We start from the raw sequence: 13,951 nt of genomic DNA, 5'->3' as shown, positions 1-13,951 counted from the left end.
GAAAAACAATCTCAAACTGGTTTAAATAATGAGGATTCTGTGGCTCATAGAATTGGAAGATCAGAAGTATGGTGGGTGTTATAGTCTATGTCTCCCCAAAATTCATATGTTAAAATCCTATCCCCAAGGTGATAGTATTAAGAGGTGGGGCCTTTAGGAAGTGATTAGGTGATGCAGATGATACCCTCAGGAATGGGATAAGTGTCCTAATAAAAAAAGCCCTAGAGAGATCCTCCTCATTTTTACCATGTAAGGTTACAGTAAAAAGGTGGCCATCTTTGAACTAGGAAGTGGGTCCACACCAGATAGTGAATTTGCCAGGACCTGGATCTTGGACTTCTCAGCCTCCAGAATTGTGAGAAATAAATTTCTGTTGCTTATAAGCTACCCAGTGGTATTGTGTTACAGTAGACCAAATGGACTAAGATAGTGGCCTTCAAGGCAGCATGACTCACAGGTTCATTGATACCATTTCATGTTTTATCTCCCCTGTGTTGTCCACAGGATTATTTCTTCCTAAGGCTGGCTCCCTTTCTGGTTGCTAGAAGTTGTTGGATCTAAAGCCTTCCATGGTCAAATCCAGTAAAGAGCTTTCCCCTGACTAGACTACCCATCTAGTCTCTAAACCTAGCTAAATGCCAGGTAATTATTGGTTTAGGCTTAGTTACCAAAACCACTGGGACAAAGGATTACTCTTCTTTCTGAGGCCTAATGTCAATACCCTTCTTGTAACTATCTTATAATGCCCCTTAATTATCTTCATATGGAATTCCTGGAAAATGTAACCTGCCCATGCATATAATTTTTAAAATATCAGTCAAATATCCTAACCATAATGTAAGAAAAATAGCTAAGAAATAATATACAATTTTAATCATCTTTTAATATGTAAATGATCAGGTAGGATTACACTAGAGGACATAATGAAATAGATGCTTGCGGCCGGGCACGGTGGCTCATGCCTATAATTCTAGCACTCTGGGAAGTCAAGACGGGAGGATCGCTTAAGGTCAGGAGTTAGAGACCAGCCTGAACAAGAGTGAGAACATCTCTACTAAAAATAGAAATTAGCTGAACAACTAAAAATATATAGAAAAAATTAGCCAGGCATGGTGGCACATGCCTGTAGTCCCAGCAACTCAGGAGGCTGAGGGTAGCAGAAGGATCTCTTGAGCCCAGGAGTTTGAGTCCAGCCTCGGCAACATACTGAGACTGGATCCCTTGAGCACAGGAGTTTGAGGTTACAGTGAGCTATGATCGCACCACTGCACTCCAGCCTGGGCAACAGAGCGAGACCCTGTCTCTAACAAAACAAAAGAAAAAAAGTTCTTGTATTTTTTTATGCTTCCAAATACATTTCTTGCCTATCGAAAAGTAGCAATCAACCTACGAAATTTGGGGACATTTCCTTTTTTCTTTTTTTTAAACAGCTTTTCACATACCATAAAATTCACTCATTTAAAACTTACAATTCTAGCTAGTCCAAGTGCAGTGGTGTTTACAACTAATTGATCACAACCAGTTACGATTCCATTGTTCCTTTTCCACTTCCACTTCACTGCTTCACTTGACTAGTAAAATAAAATAAAATGTACAATTCAATGGTTTTAGTATGTTCACAGAGTTGAGCAACTTTAGAACATCTCAATCAACTTTAGAACATTTTTATCACCCCCAAAATTTCATCTCCATAGCAGTCACTCCCCATTTCCCCTCAAAGCCTACAGCCCTAGGCAACCACTAATCTACTTTGTATCTCTAATGACTTGTCTATCCCAGACTTTTCATTCAAATGGAATCCTACAATGTGTGGCCTTTAGTCACTAGCTTCTATATTTTCTTTTATTTCTCTTTCTTTTTTTTTTGATACAGAGTCTCACTTTGTTGCCCAGGCTAGAGTGAGTGCCCTGGCGTCAGCCTAGCTCACAGCAACCTCAAACTCCTGGGCTCAAGCAATCCTGCTGCCTCAGCCTACTGAGTAGCTGGGACTACAGGCATGCACCACCATGCCCGGCTAATTTTTTCTATATATACATTAGTTGGCCAATTAATTTCTTGCTATTTATAGTAGAGACGGGGGTCTCGCTCTTGCTCAGGCTGGTTTCGAACTCCTGACCTGGAGCAATCCGCCTGCCTCAGCCTGCCAGAGTGCTAGGATTACAGGCTTGAGCCACCGCGCCCGGCCTATATTTTCTTTTTTTTTTTTTTTTTTTTTTTTTTTGAGACAGAGTCTCGCTTTCTTGCCCAGGCTAGAGTGAGTGCCGTGGCGTCAGCCTCGCTCACAGCAACCTCAGACTCCTGGGCTCAAGCAATCCTCCTGCCTCAGCCTCCCGAGTAGCTGGGACTACAGGCACGAGCCACCATGCCCGGCTGATTTTATATTATATATATTAGTTGGCCAATTAATTTCTTTCTATTTTTATGGTAGAGACGGGGTCTCGCTCAGGCTGGTTTTGAACTCCTGACCTTGAGCAATCCGCCCGCCTCGGCCTCCCAGAGTGCTAGGATTACAGGTGTGAGCCACCGCGCCCGGTCTATATTTTCTTTTAAAGCCCTCTACTAGCTGAAGACATGATAGCAGTTTCAGTAAATTCAGGAAATCAATTGAAACTGGCAAGATTGGCTTTGAAATCAAGTCTTTTCCCAAAAAAGAACTATGAAACATTTAAAAAATCATAAATAATAATAACTTCTATTTATTATTATATTAGCACAAGAGTATACATAATTTAATACTAAGTGTTAAATTATGTGGTCATTATGTGTCAGAAGTCATGCTGGATTCTTTACACATAATGTCTCTTTAGCCCTCATAATACTGATCACTTATTCCAACTTCCACATGAGAATCTGTAGGTCAGTGAAGTTTGCTGATTTGCCCAGGATTGCACACACACAAAGTATCAGAGCTGATATTATAGCCAGAGCCCGTGTGCGCCATGTGCTACAAGCCAGTTGATAGCTCTCATTTATCCCAGAGCCATGAGACTCTCTCATGATTTCATCTGTCTCAGTCACCGTTCTTAGTTGCAAACGACAGCCCCTGCTGTCCAGGAGCAGCTCTTTTAACCACACTGAAGAACTGGTAAGAAAACTACTGCTGCTGTGGCCACCACACTCTTGAAGCCAGAAACTTTTTTTTTTTTGAGACACAGTCTCACTCTGTTGCCTGGGCTAGAGTGCTATGGCATCAGCCTAGCTCACAGCAACCTCAAACTCCTGGGCTCAAGCGATCCTGCTGCCTCAGCCTCCCAAGTAGCTGGGACTACAGGCATGTGCCACCATGCCCGGCTAATTGTTTTCTATATATTTTTAGGTGTCCAGCTAATTTCTTTCTATTTTTTTTAGTAGAGACGGGGTCTTGCTCTTATTCAGGCTGATCTCAAACTCCTGAGCTGAAACAATCCACTCACCTCAGCCTCCCAGAGTGCTTGGATTACAGGCGTGACCCACCTCGCCCTGAAGCCAGGAACTTGGCTGCCACTTCCCCAAGAGCATTGATGCTTCTCTGCCAGGAGCTCCACCTGGCAGCAACCACCTTCCTGCACCAGCGAAGTAGAACCTTCACAAAGAGCCAACATGTGGGCCGGGCGCTGTGGCTCACGCCTGTAATCCTAGCTCTTGGGAGGCCGAGGCGGGCGGATTGCTCAAGGTCAGGAGTTCAAAACCAGCCTGAGCAAGAGCGAGACCCCGTCTCTACTATAAATAGAAAGAAATTAATTGGCCAACTGATATATATATAAAAAATTAGCCGGGCATGGTGGCACATGCCTGTAGTCCCAGCTACCTGGGAGGCTGAGGCAGAAGGATCACTCGAGCCCGCCCAGGAGTTTGAGGTTGCTGTGAGCTAGGACGCCACGGCACTCACTCTAGCCTGGGCAACAAAGCGAGACTCTGTCTCAAAAAAAAAAAAAAAAAAAAAAAAAAAAAAAAAGAGCCAACATGTGCTTCCCTTGCTTCTTACTGTACCATGTCTCCCAAGGACAAGTCTCATTGGCACAGGCTAGGTCACATGCCCATTTCTGAGCATATGTAAGAAAATTATAGATTTTCTTTCCTACCAAGACCAAACTCAAAGGTCTGGCTTCCTGTGCAAGGAACCACATCTTCCCCTGATGATGCTTGCCACCGTCAACATGGGCCATTTGAAAGATGACAGGTAGCCAAAAGCACTGCAGCTGTCCACTACATCATTTAAACAGAGCTCACTGAAAATCTTGGGACTCGACTTGGCAAACTGTGGTGTAAAGTGTGACTGAACTGAAGAGTTGAGAGAACGAGGCCACGGAATGAGGCTTACCCATGGGGAACATATAGACCCAGCTATAAATAAATGCCCAAAGCAGAGTCACCACCAGACCAAGTGCTCCTTGCTAGAAGGTCCTCAAGGGCACAAATGTTCTCTCTACATTTGTACATCAGGTAGGCCCCCTCCCCACAACTCTGAGTATGTGTCTCTGGTAACAATGTTAAGCTTACTGGGGTGTATTCAGATGTATCTGTCCTGCTGAGACCTTCGGGTAGGGTCTGTCTCTTCTCTTAGGGGGCTTGGGGGTCAGTGGCATACGCATCAACCATCTGCGGAAGATGTGGGTCTTGATAGGAGAGCAAATCCCTGGGCCTTACTTTCTGGGGTCTAGATTTGGGGAAGTGGAAGTATGCTCAGGACACTGGGAGCTCCCCTCCAGGGTGGGAGAATGGGTGGGCTCTGCCACTCCACAGCAGGCTAGGAACTGGGCTCAGAGGCTAACTGGAGAGGGCTACAGGCAAGGTTGTCCCATCCTAGGGACTGTCTTCCCTTCCCTATGCCAACTCTGGGCCTTGAGGAATGTGGTATTTGGAGGCTCCAATCTGGTCTCAGCCAGGCAAGGGGTATTATGGAATTTGTGGGTCTGCTCTTAGGTCAGAGAAATACAGAGGGCCCAGTGTCCCCTGCCTGGAACCAGGGTGGTGGTGGCAGCAGTAACACCAAGCAACATGAATATCTGGGGGGCTAGCTCTGAGGCTGAGGAGTCCATTTGCCCTCCCTCAGTTACAGGTGCTGAGAATGCAGACAGTGGATTGCTGGATTCTCTTTCAGGACTTCAATAAATGTATGTCGAATGAACAAAAGGGAACAGCAATACTAGGAACAGGCAAATCAGCAAGAGTAGTCCCTGGGAGGTTGGAATGTCCCGAAAGGTGGCTGAGGCCCAGTGATGGGGACCCAGGCAATTGGTAGCAGGGAAGTATGTCAGAAGTAATAGGCCCAAGCACAGAGGCAAGGTTAAGGGGACTCCATGCCTGAGAGTGGTTCCCCCAAGAGCAGAACTATGTCCTGGGGACACAATGATCCAAAAAGCAGATAGTAATGCCATTGTTCTCTCAAAGGACTTAAACTTCAGTCCTGAGGTGCCAATTAAGCTACTAAGACCAAGATGCAGACATATAGAAGGGCAAGAACTAATTCACAGAGCAGGGAAAGAAGGCACAGTGATTTGAGGCTCTATCCACAAGGTGCTGGGCCAGAGCCCTGGTCCTAGAGTTGAGGAATGGGGTGTAGAGATAGGAGCCATGAAAAGCCTAGGAACCAGGTAGAGTTTGGTATGTGCCTATTAGTGAGTTCAGAAATCTCAATAAATTACCACTACACTTGAAAAGCTGACAGAAGGTGAACACTAACATTAGAAGGTCAATGCTTCATCATGAAATAGAGTAGGTGTCAAATTCTAATTCAACAAATTCTGATAAACTGGCCAAAATCCGTTCTGGTCTGGAATTTGGTTAAGTAAGTGAATTTGCCCTCTTGACTAGAAGGATCTATGTCACAGTCAGCTTTGGTAGTATCAATCAAAAAGATTTTAGGCTGGGCGTGGTGGCTCACACCTGTAATCCTAGCTCTCTGGGAGGCCGAGACGGGCGGATTGTTCAAGGTCAGGAGTTCGAAACCAGCCTGAGCAAGAGTGAGACCTCGTCTCTACTATAAATAGAAAGAAATTAATTGGCCAACTAAAAATATATACAAAAAATTAGCCGGGCATGGTGGCACATGCTTGTAGTCTCAGCTACTTGGGAGGCTGAGGCAGGAGGATCGCTTGAGCCCAGGAGTTTGAGGTTGCTGTGAGCTAGGCTGACGCCATGGCACTCACTCTAGCCTGGGCAACAAATCGAGACTCTGTCTCAAAAAAAAAAAAAAAAAAAAAAACCACTTAGGGGCCGGGAGCAGTGGCTCAGGCCTGTAATCCTAGCACTCTCCGAGGCCAAGGCAGGCTGATCCTTTGAGCTCAGGAGTTGGAGACCAGCCTGAGCAAGAGCAAGACCCCGTTTCTATTAAATATAGAAACAAATTAATTGGCCAACTAAAAATACATAGAAAAAATTAGCCAGGCATGGTGGTGCCTGCCTGTAGTCCCAGCTACTCGGGAGGCTGAGGCAGCAGGATTGCTTGAGCCCAGGAGTTTGAGGTTGCTGTGAGCTAGGCTGACACCACGGCACTCTAACCCAGGTGACAGAATGAGACTCTGTCTCAAAAAAACCCCCAAAAAACCATTTAAGTGGTCAGCCAAAAATATGATTATTATTATTATTTTTTTTTTTTTTTTGAGACAGAGTCTCACTTTGTTGTCCAGGCTAGAGTGAGTGCCGTGGCGTCAGCCTAGCTCACAGCAACCTCAAACTCCTGGGCTCAAGCAATCCTCCTGCCTCAGCCTCCCGAGTAGCTGGGACTACAGGCATGTGCCACCATGCTCGGCTAATTTTTTTATATATATATCAGTTGGCCAACGGCTAATTTTTTTATATATATATCAGTTGGCCAATTAATTTCTTTCTATTTATAGTAGAGACGGGGTCTCGCTCTTGCTCAGGCTGGTTTTGAACTCCTGACCTTGAGCAATCCGCCCGCCTCGGCCTCCCAAGAGCTAGGATTACAGGCGTGAGCCACAGCGCCCGGCCAATATGATTATTATTATTACAAGAATGGAACACTGAATAATCATTAAAATAACTTTATTAATATAGACAACACAAACATAAAGTGCACTGTGCTGAAATTAAGAATTTTATAGTTTTCTGATAATCTTTCCTTCTCATTGATCAATTTTGATAATGGTCCATTTGTCTGTTACTACAATGCAATTAGGCCTTTTACATCTAATTCCCATTTTTAACAATATTCACAGAATTACAGATTTCTAAAATGTTTTTGGAATTACATGCTATTATTAAGCTATATTTCATACAATTGACAATTTTTTTAGAGTAATACTATCATTGTAGAAGCCAAATGATAGCTCATTCAATAAAATGATAACATATTATGCCATTTAAAGTCCTAGCATGTAGGAGCAGAAAGACCCAAAATTTCCTTCTGAAGGTGTAGTTTTGTTTTAACTATCACACACTTTACAAAATAACTTGTTCTTCCAAGCTGAGAGTGACGAGTGCCATGCTTCTGAACCACATCTATAAAACAGCATTCTGGGTTAGAAAGAAAACACATCGGCTCTTTTGAACACACTCCACATCCTTCTAGTCACCTAATTCTATGGTCAGAACAATTATCCAAACTTAAACAAGTCAGACTTTCTTTTTTTCTTTTTTTGAGACAAAGTCTCTATTGCCTGGGCTAGAGTGCCAAGGTGTGTTAGCCTAGCTCACAGCAAGCCCAAACTCCCAGACTCAAGTGATCCTGCTGCAGCCACCCAAGTAGCTAGGACTACAGTCATGTGCCACTGTGCTCAGCTAACTTTTTTATTTTAGTTGCCCAGCTCATTTCTTTCTATTTTCAGTAGAGACACGGTCCTTTGCTCTTGCTGAGGCTGGTCTCAAACTCCTGACCTCAAGCAATCGTCCCACCACAGCCTCTCTCAGTGCTAGGATTACAGGCATGAACCACCACGCCTGGCTAAATCAGACTCTCTGAAAAGTGGATGGGACACAATAATCTCATGATGTCAATGTCTTATTATTTGTCAAAGATGCAGATACACGAAATTCAAACATCTTGTCTTTGTCTATTAAAGGGTCCCTAAGTTAGGATTTTCATATCACTTAAAAGTATCTGAGGAGTCTGAAGACATAGAGAGGCTTAAGGTAGATTTATGGAAACCTAACATTTCAATCTCTGATTAGAGATGAAGCTAAAAGTGAAATTTTACATTGAGCCCAAGGATTTTTATCATCTCTGAAAGATCAGAAAATACACTCAAACTTTTTAAAAGTGGGCAATGGAGTCTAATTCTAGAGTTGCTGTATCAACTAGCTTGACTAATTAATTTTTGTAGCCAATAAATCAAGAAGTTAGACAGAAAAAAGTACAATCTAAATGTTTGGTGTTTTTTTTCATTCAGTACCTTTATAAAAAGAGTGCAGTAACTCCAGTAGGCTAATTTCCTGTTCTTAACATTTCCACCCATATACAGGGTGCCCCAAAAATCTTAGAACAGTTTTGAAATTTAATAAGCTCAGCTGTTTATTTTATTTATTTATTTTGAGACGGAGTTTCGCTTTGTTGCCCAGGCTTGAATGAATGCCATGGCTCCAGCCTAGCTCACAGCAACCTCAAACTCCTGGGCTCAAGCAATCCTCCTGCCTCAGCCTCCCGAGTAGCTGGGACTACAGGCATGTGCCACCATGCCAGGCTAATTTTTTTTCTATATATATTAGTTGGCCAATTAATTTCTTTCTATTTATAGTAGAGACAGGGTCTCGCTCTTGCTCAGGCTGGTTTCAAACTCCTGACCTCGAGCAATCCGCCCGCCTCGGCCTCCCAGAGTGCTTCAGCAGTTTAAATGTAGCCAACTTGCAAAAAGCATACATCATTTGGACGTTTACCTGGTTAAATTTCATTATACTTCTTCAGTTTTGAGATTTTTTTGATAATGCATTTTTTTAAAATAATTTTTTTAGAGACAGAGACTTGCTGTCACCCAGGCTAGAGGGCAGAGGTGGAATCATAGCTCACTGTAACCTTGAATTCCTGGGTTCAAACAATCCTCTGTACTCAGCCTCTGGAGTAGAGAGGACTACAGACAAGGGTCTCACTCTATTGCCCAGGCTAGTTTGAACTGGCCTCAAGTGATCCTCCCACCTTGGCCTCCAAAAGTGCTGGGATTACAGGAATGAGCCACCCTGCCTGGCCCTAATAAAACATTTTTAAGTTTTGTTGTTGTTAAGTACCTGTGTCTGAAAATGGAAACAGCGTTTTTAACTTATTAGAACTTAAAGCTGCATTAAGACTTTTGGAATACCCTGTATAATACCCAAGTCTGAGACCCAGTGCTAGTTCATTTCACGTGATAACTGACATTTAAACTGAGATGGATTAAACTGTTTTCTTCAAAAGCAAGTTCTCTTCTTTTCTTGCTATGTCCTCAGAGCCAACCTGATAGATTTCTCACTCCCACATCACTGGGATGTGATTGGTTTTGTGAAAAGTATTATACAAAGGCAAACAGTTCTTAAATTCTCAGCCTCTATGTCAGATGTCAGTGGAACTGAAAATTACTTGGGGCAGTACTGTGATCGTGAACATCAAAATGATCATATTTTAATAAATTTCCAAAGATGTATCCAGTTAAAAAAACCTGTCTTGACCCCAGGTGTTTTCTCTCCTCCTTCATCAGTGTTATCTGGTTTTTTATCTGAGACTTCTTTTGTTTTTATAAGAGTCTCATATATTTTCTGGGCTCTGATAATTTCTTTCTGTGCATCAAAATGGACTTTTTGCCTGGTCAGGATGGGGACAATTAAATTAAAATCATTAATTCGCTTGTTTAGTTTTCTAATGTTTTCTTGAAACTGCTCACAAACTTGGTCCCATTGTTTCTGTTCCATTGGTGTCATTGGATTCCCAAGTTTTTTCCTAGACACTAAAATTTCCTCTCTGAGTTGCTCAATAGTATCCTTTATTTCCTTTTGCATGAGGATCCATTCTGGCTGGTATCCATTATCTATCAATATTCTGTTCAGGTTGTGAGTCATAGGATCAATGTAGGAACAGCCAGAAAACTTTTTTAGAGGTTTTCCTTTCCCGCTGAGATTGTCAAAGTCTCCTTTTGCCATTGATTCTTGAATGAGGTCCTCCACTAAACGCTCTATAGCTTGAGTTATCTTTTGCTCTTTGCTGTGTCTTACATCTTTAACAGTTAGACTATCAGCGAAATAATGGCTGTGTAGTTTCTGTTTTTGATATTCCATCACTTGTTCAGTTGCACGGTCTGCCCTAAATTGCCTATATTGCTTCTCTCGTTGACTTGGAGTACCAAAACCAATACCTTCAAAACTTAAATAATGCCGGTGTTGAGGTGTTTTATATTTGAATTTTTCTTCCTCTTCTTCTGCTTCTTCAACTTTATTTTGTCTGGCATTTGTTTGTTCTATCACATGGGAAAGCACCTTTCTATAAGCTTCTTCGATCCTTACAAATATCGCAGAATCAGCGGTGTTAGAGCCACTGTCTGGATGGTATTGCTTGGCAAGCTTGCGAAAAGATTCTCTGACATCGTCTGCAGAGCATCCTTCATCCAGACTCAGCAGCATGTAATATTCTTTGATATTCTTTTTGGATTTATGGGTCGACATCATTCTATTTCTAATGACACCAAGATATGGAAGCATTTTCATTCGATTAGGAATCACTGAAGCATTTATCAGATGAAATCTTAAGATTTGAGGCATCATCATGTACATTGTGTTCATTATTGTACTCAGAGTTCTTCCTAGCAAAGATCTATAAAACAACAAATAAAGGTTGAACAAAGCTGTGTTATCAGTTAATTTCTAAATTTCATCAATAAGAAGGATGGCAGGGTATCTTCCTACAAGTACAATAAGAGGCAGTACTTTCTAATACCACTGTCAAAATTCCTGTGGCTGTATTTCATTGATGTTAGCAAAGAAATGGAAGTTGATGAAGCTTAGCCTTAACATATTGTGATATGATCTGGATTCTACTAACCACAGAATTTTACAGGTGGAAAGTTCTTAGAGATCATCTAATCCAATCTTCTCATTTTACAAGAAAAGATAAGTCCAAAAAGTTAAGCAACTTAACTAAGTCACATAACAAGGTGCAAGCAAAATAGTTACGGTTGGGGCACAATGATAAGGACTCGTCTTTAATTGCCCCAGCAGATTATAAATTTCGGCAGCACCACTATTTCTTCAATTACTGTATCATAATTTTCACCTTCTCAAGGAGTCTTCTCATAAGAAGACTTAAGCACATGAAACAGAATATTACAAAATATATGCCCAGGCTGATACTGGATTGAATAGAATCAAGGGTCCAAAAGACTTTAAGTAGCCAGGCACTGGTGAGTTGACATCTGTAATCCTGGCACTTTGGGAGGCCAAAGTGGGAGGCTGCTGTGAGCTATGATGATCCACTGCACTCTAGCCCTCGCAACAGAGCGATACCCTGTCTCATTCATTCATTCATTCATACATACATACACACATAAGCAAAAAAGAAGAAGAAAGTCTTTAATCTCCGTAGCTCGTTGGGAAGGAGCTATTTGCTAGGTGCTGGGAAAAACAAGATGAAGGGTGAGCCCTTCCATTCATCTAGTAAAGGAAAAAAAACGTGTACACAGACAATGGCAGTGAAATACTGGAAGTGGGATTTTTATATGTGAACCCTAAAACGGAGGTCCTGGGACCATGCCCCTTTTCAGGACAATCGGGGTCAACGGCTTTTAGAACTGGCTGGGACGGCGGTGGCTGTCCCAGCGGTGGCCCCTGCGAGGGAGGTCCGTCCCAACCTGGCACACGCCTCGCCCCGCCCCCTACTCACCGTAACAGACACGGGGAAGGTGACGGCGGGCGCCCGCCCCCATGCTGCGCGTCTGCGCGGTGAGCGCGCGCCGCCCTTCGCCCCCCGGCGTCCCCACCGCGGCCGGCGGCCGGTGTCCCCGCCGGACTAGACCATCTGCAGCTCTACGCTGAGGGGAACCCGGAGAGTGCGGAGCGCAGAACCGTACCTGACTGGGACAGGCGGCCTGCCTCACCAGGGAAACTGAGAATCTCTCTGGGAACGAACTTTACCCAAGAGGACAGGCAGGACAGCTCGGAAGCCCCGTCCCGCCCGGGGCGACGAGCTCCGCCTCCGCCCCCGCCCCGAGCGGAGGTGGTTCGGCCGAGTGGGATTGTGGGAGGTGGAGTCCGGCCGAGTGGGATTGTGGGAGGTGGAGTCCGCGGGGAGATGCGCTGTGCGCCTGCGCCTCCGGGGAGGGGCGCGGGGGCGTCCGGGATGGTTCGAGGCCAGGTGGGAGGCTTGTCGCAGTTTGGCGGAGTAGGAGTTTTTTGGGACCCTGAATTTTCTGTGGTTCGCAGGACAATGGTCGTCGGTAACTTGTTTTGGGCAGGGTAAAACTAGGCTGTTTCCCAGACGGTACCCGAACAGCATCTTTGGGTTGGCAGAAGGGGACACCTGCGCAGGTACCTGAAGGATCTTGCCCCAGGTCTTGCCCCAGGTCACGAAGCTACCGGGCGAAGACACTTGATCTTTCAGTAATTCCGCAAGTTAATATTGGGCAGCTCGCCAGGCCAGAGAACAAAATCAGAATAGAGGTCTTCTGGCTTCGAATTCAACCACTGACGTGGGGATTAAACATTTCCCCTGCTGGACAGGAAGCACATTTTTAAAAAATAGAAGACAGAAAGAAATAGAAAAAAAGGATAAAAAGAAAGAAAAGACAGAGGCTTAGGAATTTTCAGACCCAGATTGAAAGTCCTGTTTCTTCTGCTTGCTGTGGACCTTAGGCAAGATACTTGTCTGTGTCTGTCTGTGAAATGAGGGTACCAGGAAATAATAAACTTGTATTTAGCACATAATATTTGCACTGTATATGTATATTTTATGTCTATTTTAATCTTTACAACAGTCTTATGAGATAAGTGCTTTTATTTTCCCCATTTTACATCTGATGAGAAAATTGCATCAAACTCCCTGGATATTTTCTGAGAATTGGACATTGTGTAAAAACCACTTGGGGCTGGGTGAGGTGGCTCACGCCTGTAATCCTAGCACTCTGGGAGGCCAAGGCGAGTGGATCGCTCAAGGTCAGGAGTTCGAGACCAGCCTGAGCAAGAGTGAGACCCGTCTTTACTATAAATAGAAATCAATTGGCCAACTAATATATATAGAAATATATATAGAAAAAACTATCCGGGCATGGTGGCGCATGCCTGTAGTCCCAGCTACTCGGGAGGCTGAGGCAGTAGGATTGCTTGAGCCTAGGAGTTTGAGGTTGCTGTGAGCTAGGCTGACCGACACTCACTCTAGCCTGGGCAACAAATCGAGACTGTCTCAAAAAAAAAAAAAAAAAGAAAAAGAAAAAGAAAAAATTAGCTGGGCATGGAGTCCCAGCTACTCGGGAGGCTAAGGCAGGAGGATTGCTTGAGCCCAGTAGTTTGAGGTTGCCGTGAGCTAAGCTGATGCCAGGGCACTCTAGGCAACAGAGTGAGACTCTGTCTCGAAAAAAAAAAAAAAAAAAAAAAACACTTGGCACAGTGCCCGGCACATTATGCAATATTTTTTGTTATGACTGTTAGTCCTAAAACGAGCCAGAAATAGGTACTAGCCTTTCTAAGCTTCTGAGTTATAAACAATATAATTGTTTATTGCCTTCTATGTGGTGCACAGAAAAAGGTACAGTATAAATTCTGATTCAGAGGGCTTTAGTTATAAGTAGGCAATTAACATAAAATAACTCCTCTGTGGAAGAAAATAGGGTTTCTATAAATGTTAACTCTTCTAGTCAACATCTTAAACAGCATAAAAGAAAAAGCACAGTTTAAAAATAACAAAACAGGCCAGGCGCGGTGGCTCACGCCTGTAATCCTAGCACTCTGGGAGGCCGAGGCGGGCGGATTGCTCGAGGTTGGGAGTTCGAAACCATCCTGAGCGAGACCCCGTCTCTACTAAAAATAGAAAGAAATTAATTGACCAACTAAAAATATATATACA

At 43.6% G+C, this 13,951-nt stretch overlaps 1 protein-coding gene across 2 annotated transcripts; it reads right to left on the bottom strand.

Moving 5' to 3' along the window:
* Window positions 1-6,970: 6,970 nt before the first annotated feature.
* Window positions 6,971-12,110, bottom strand: DNAJC28 (DnaJ heat shock protein family (Hsp40) member C28). 2 transcript variants are annotated; one of them, XM_012747039.3, is made up of 2 exons: window positions 11,777-12,110; window positions 6,971-10,711 (listed from the first exon to the last, which is right to left on the bottom strand). In XM_012747039.3, exon 2 carries the CDS (start codon window positions 10,678-10,680, stop codon window positions 9,523-9,525), a length of 1,158 nt encoding a protein of 385 aa, XP_012602493.1. In that variant the 5' UTR covers window positions 10,681-10,711; window positions 11,777-12,110; the 3' UTR covers window positions 6,971-9,522. The 2 variants fall into 2 exon arrangements, with proteins under 2 accessions (XP_012602493.1, XP_012602494.1); XM_012747040.3 differs by having other exon boundaries at window positions 11,964-12,110.
* Window positions 12,111-13,951: the final 1,841 nt, after the last annotated feature.

The sequence above is a fragment of the Microcebus murinus genome, chromosome 1, assembly GCF_040939455.1.
Source record: "Microcebus murinus isolate Inina chromosome 1, M.murinus_Inina_mat1.0, whole genome shotgun sequence".
Classification (NCBI taxonomy): domain Eukaryota; kingdom Metazoa; phylum Chordata; class Mammalia; order Primates; family Cheirogaleidae; genus Microcebus; species Microcebus murinus.
This window is presented reverse-complemented; position numbering and strand designations above follow the sequence as displayed.

Coding starts and splice junctions, on each gene's coding strand:
- DNAJC28 (XM_012747039.3), bottom strand. CDS start 10,680: ATGAACACAATGTACATGATGATGCCTCAAATCTTAAGATTTCATCTG.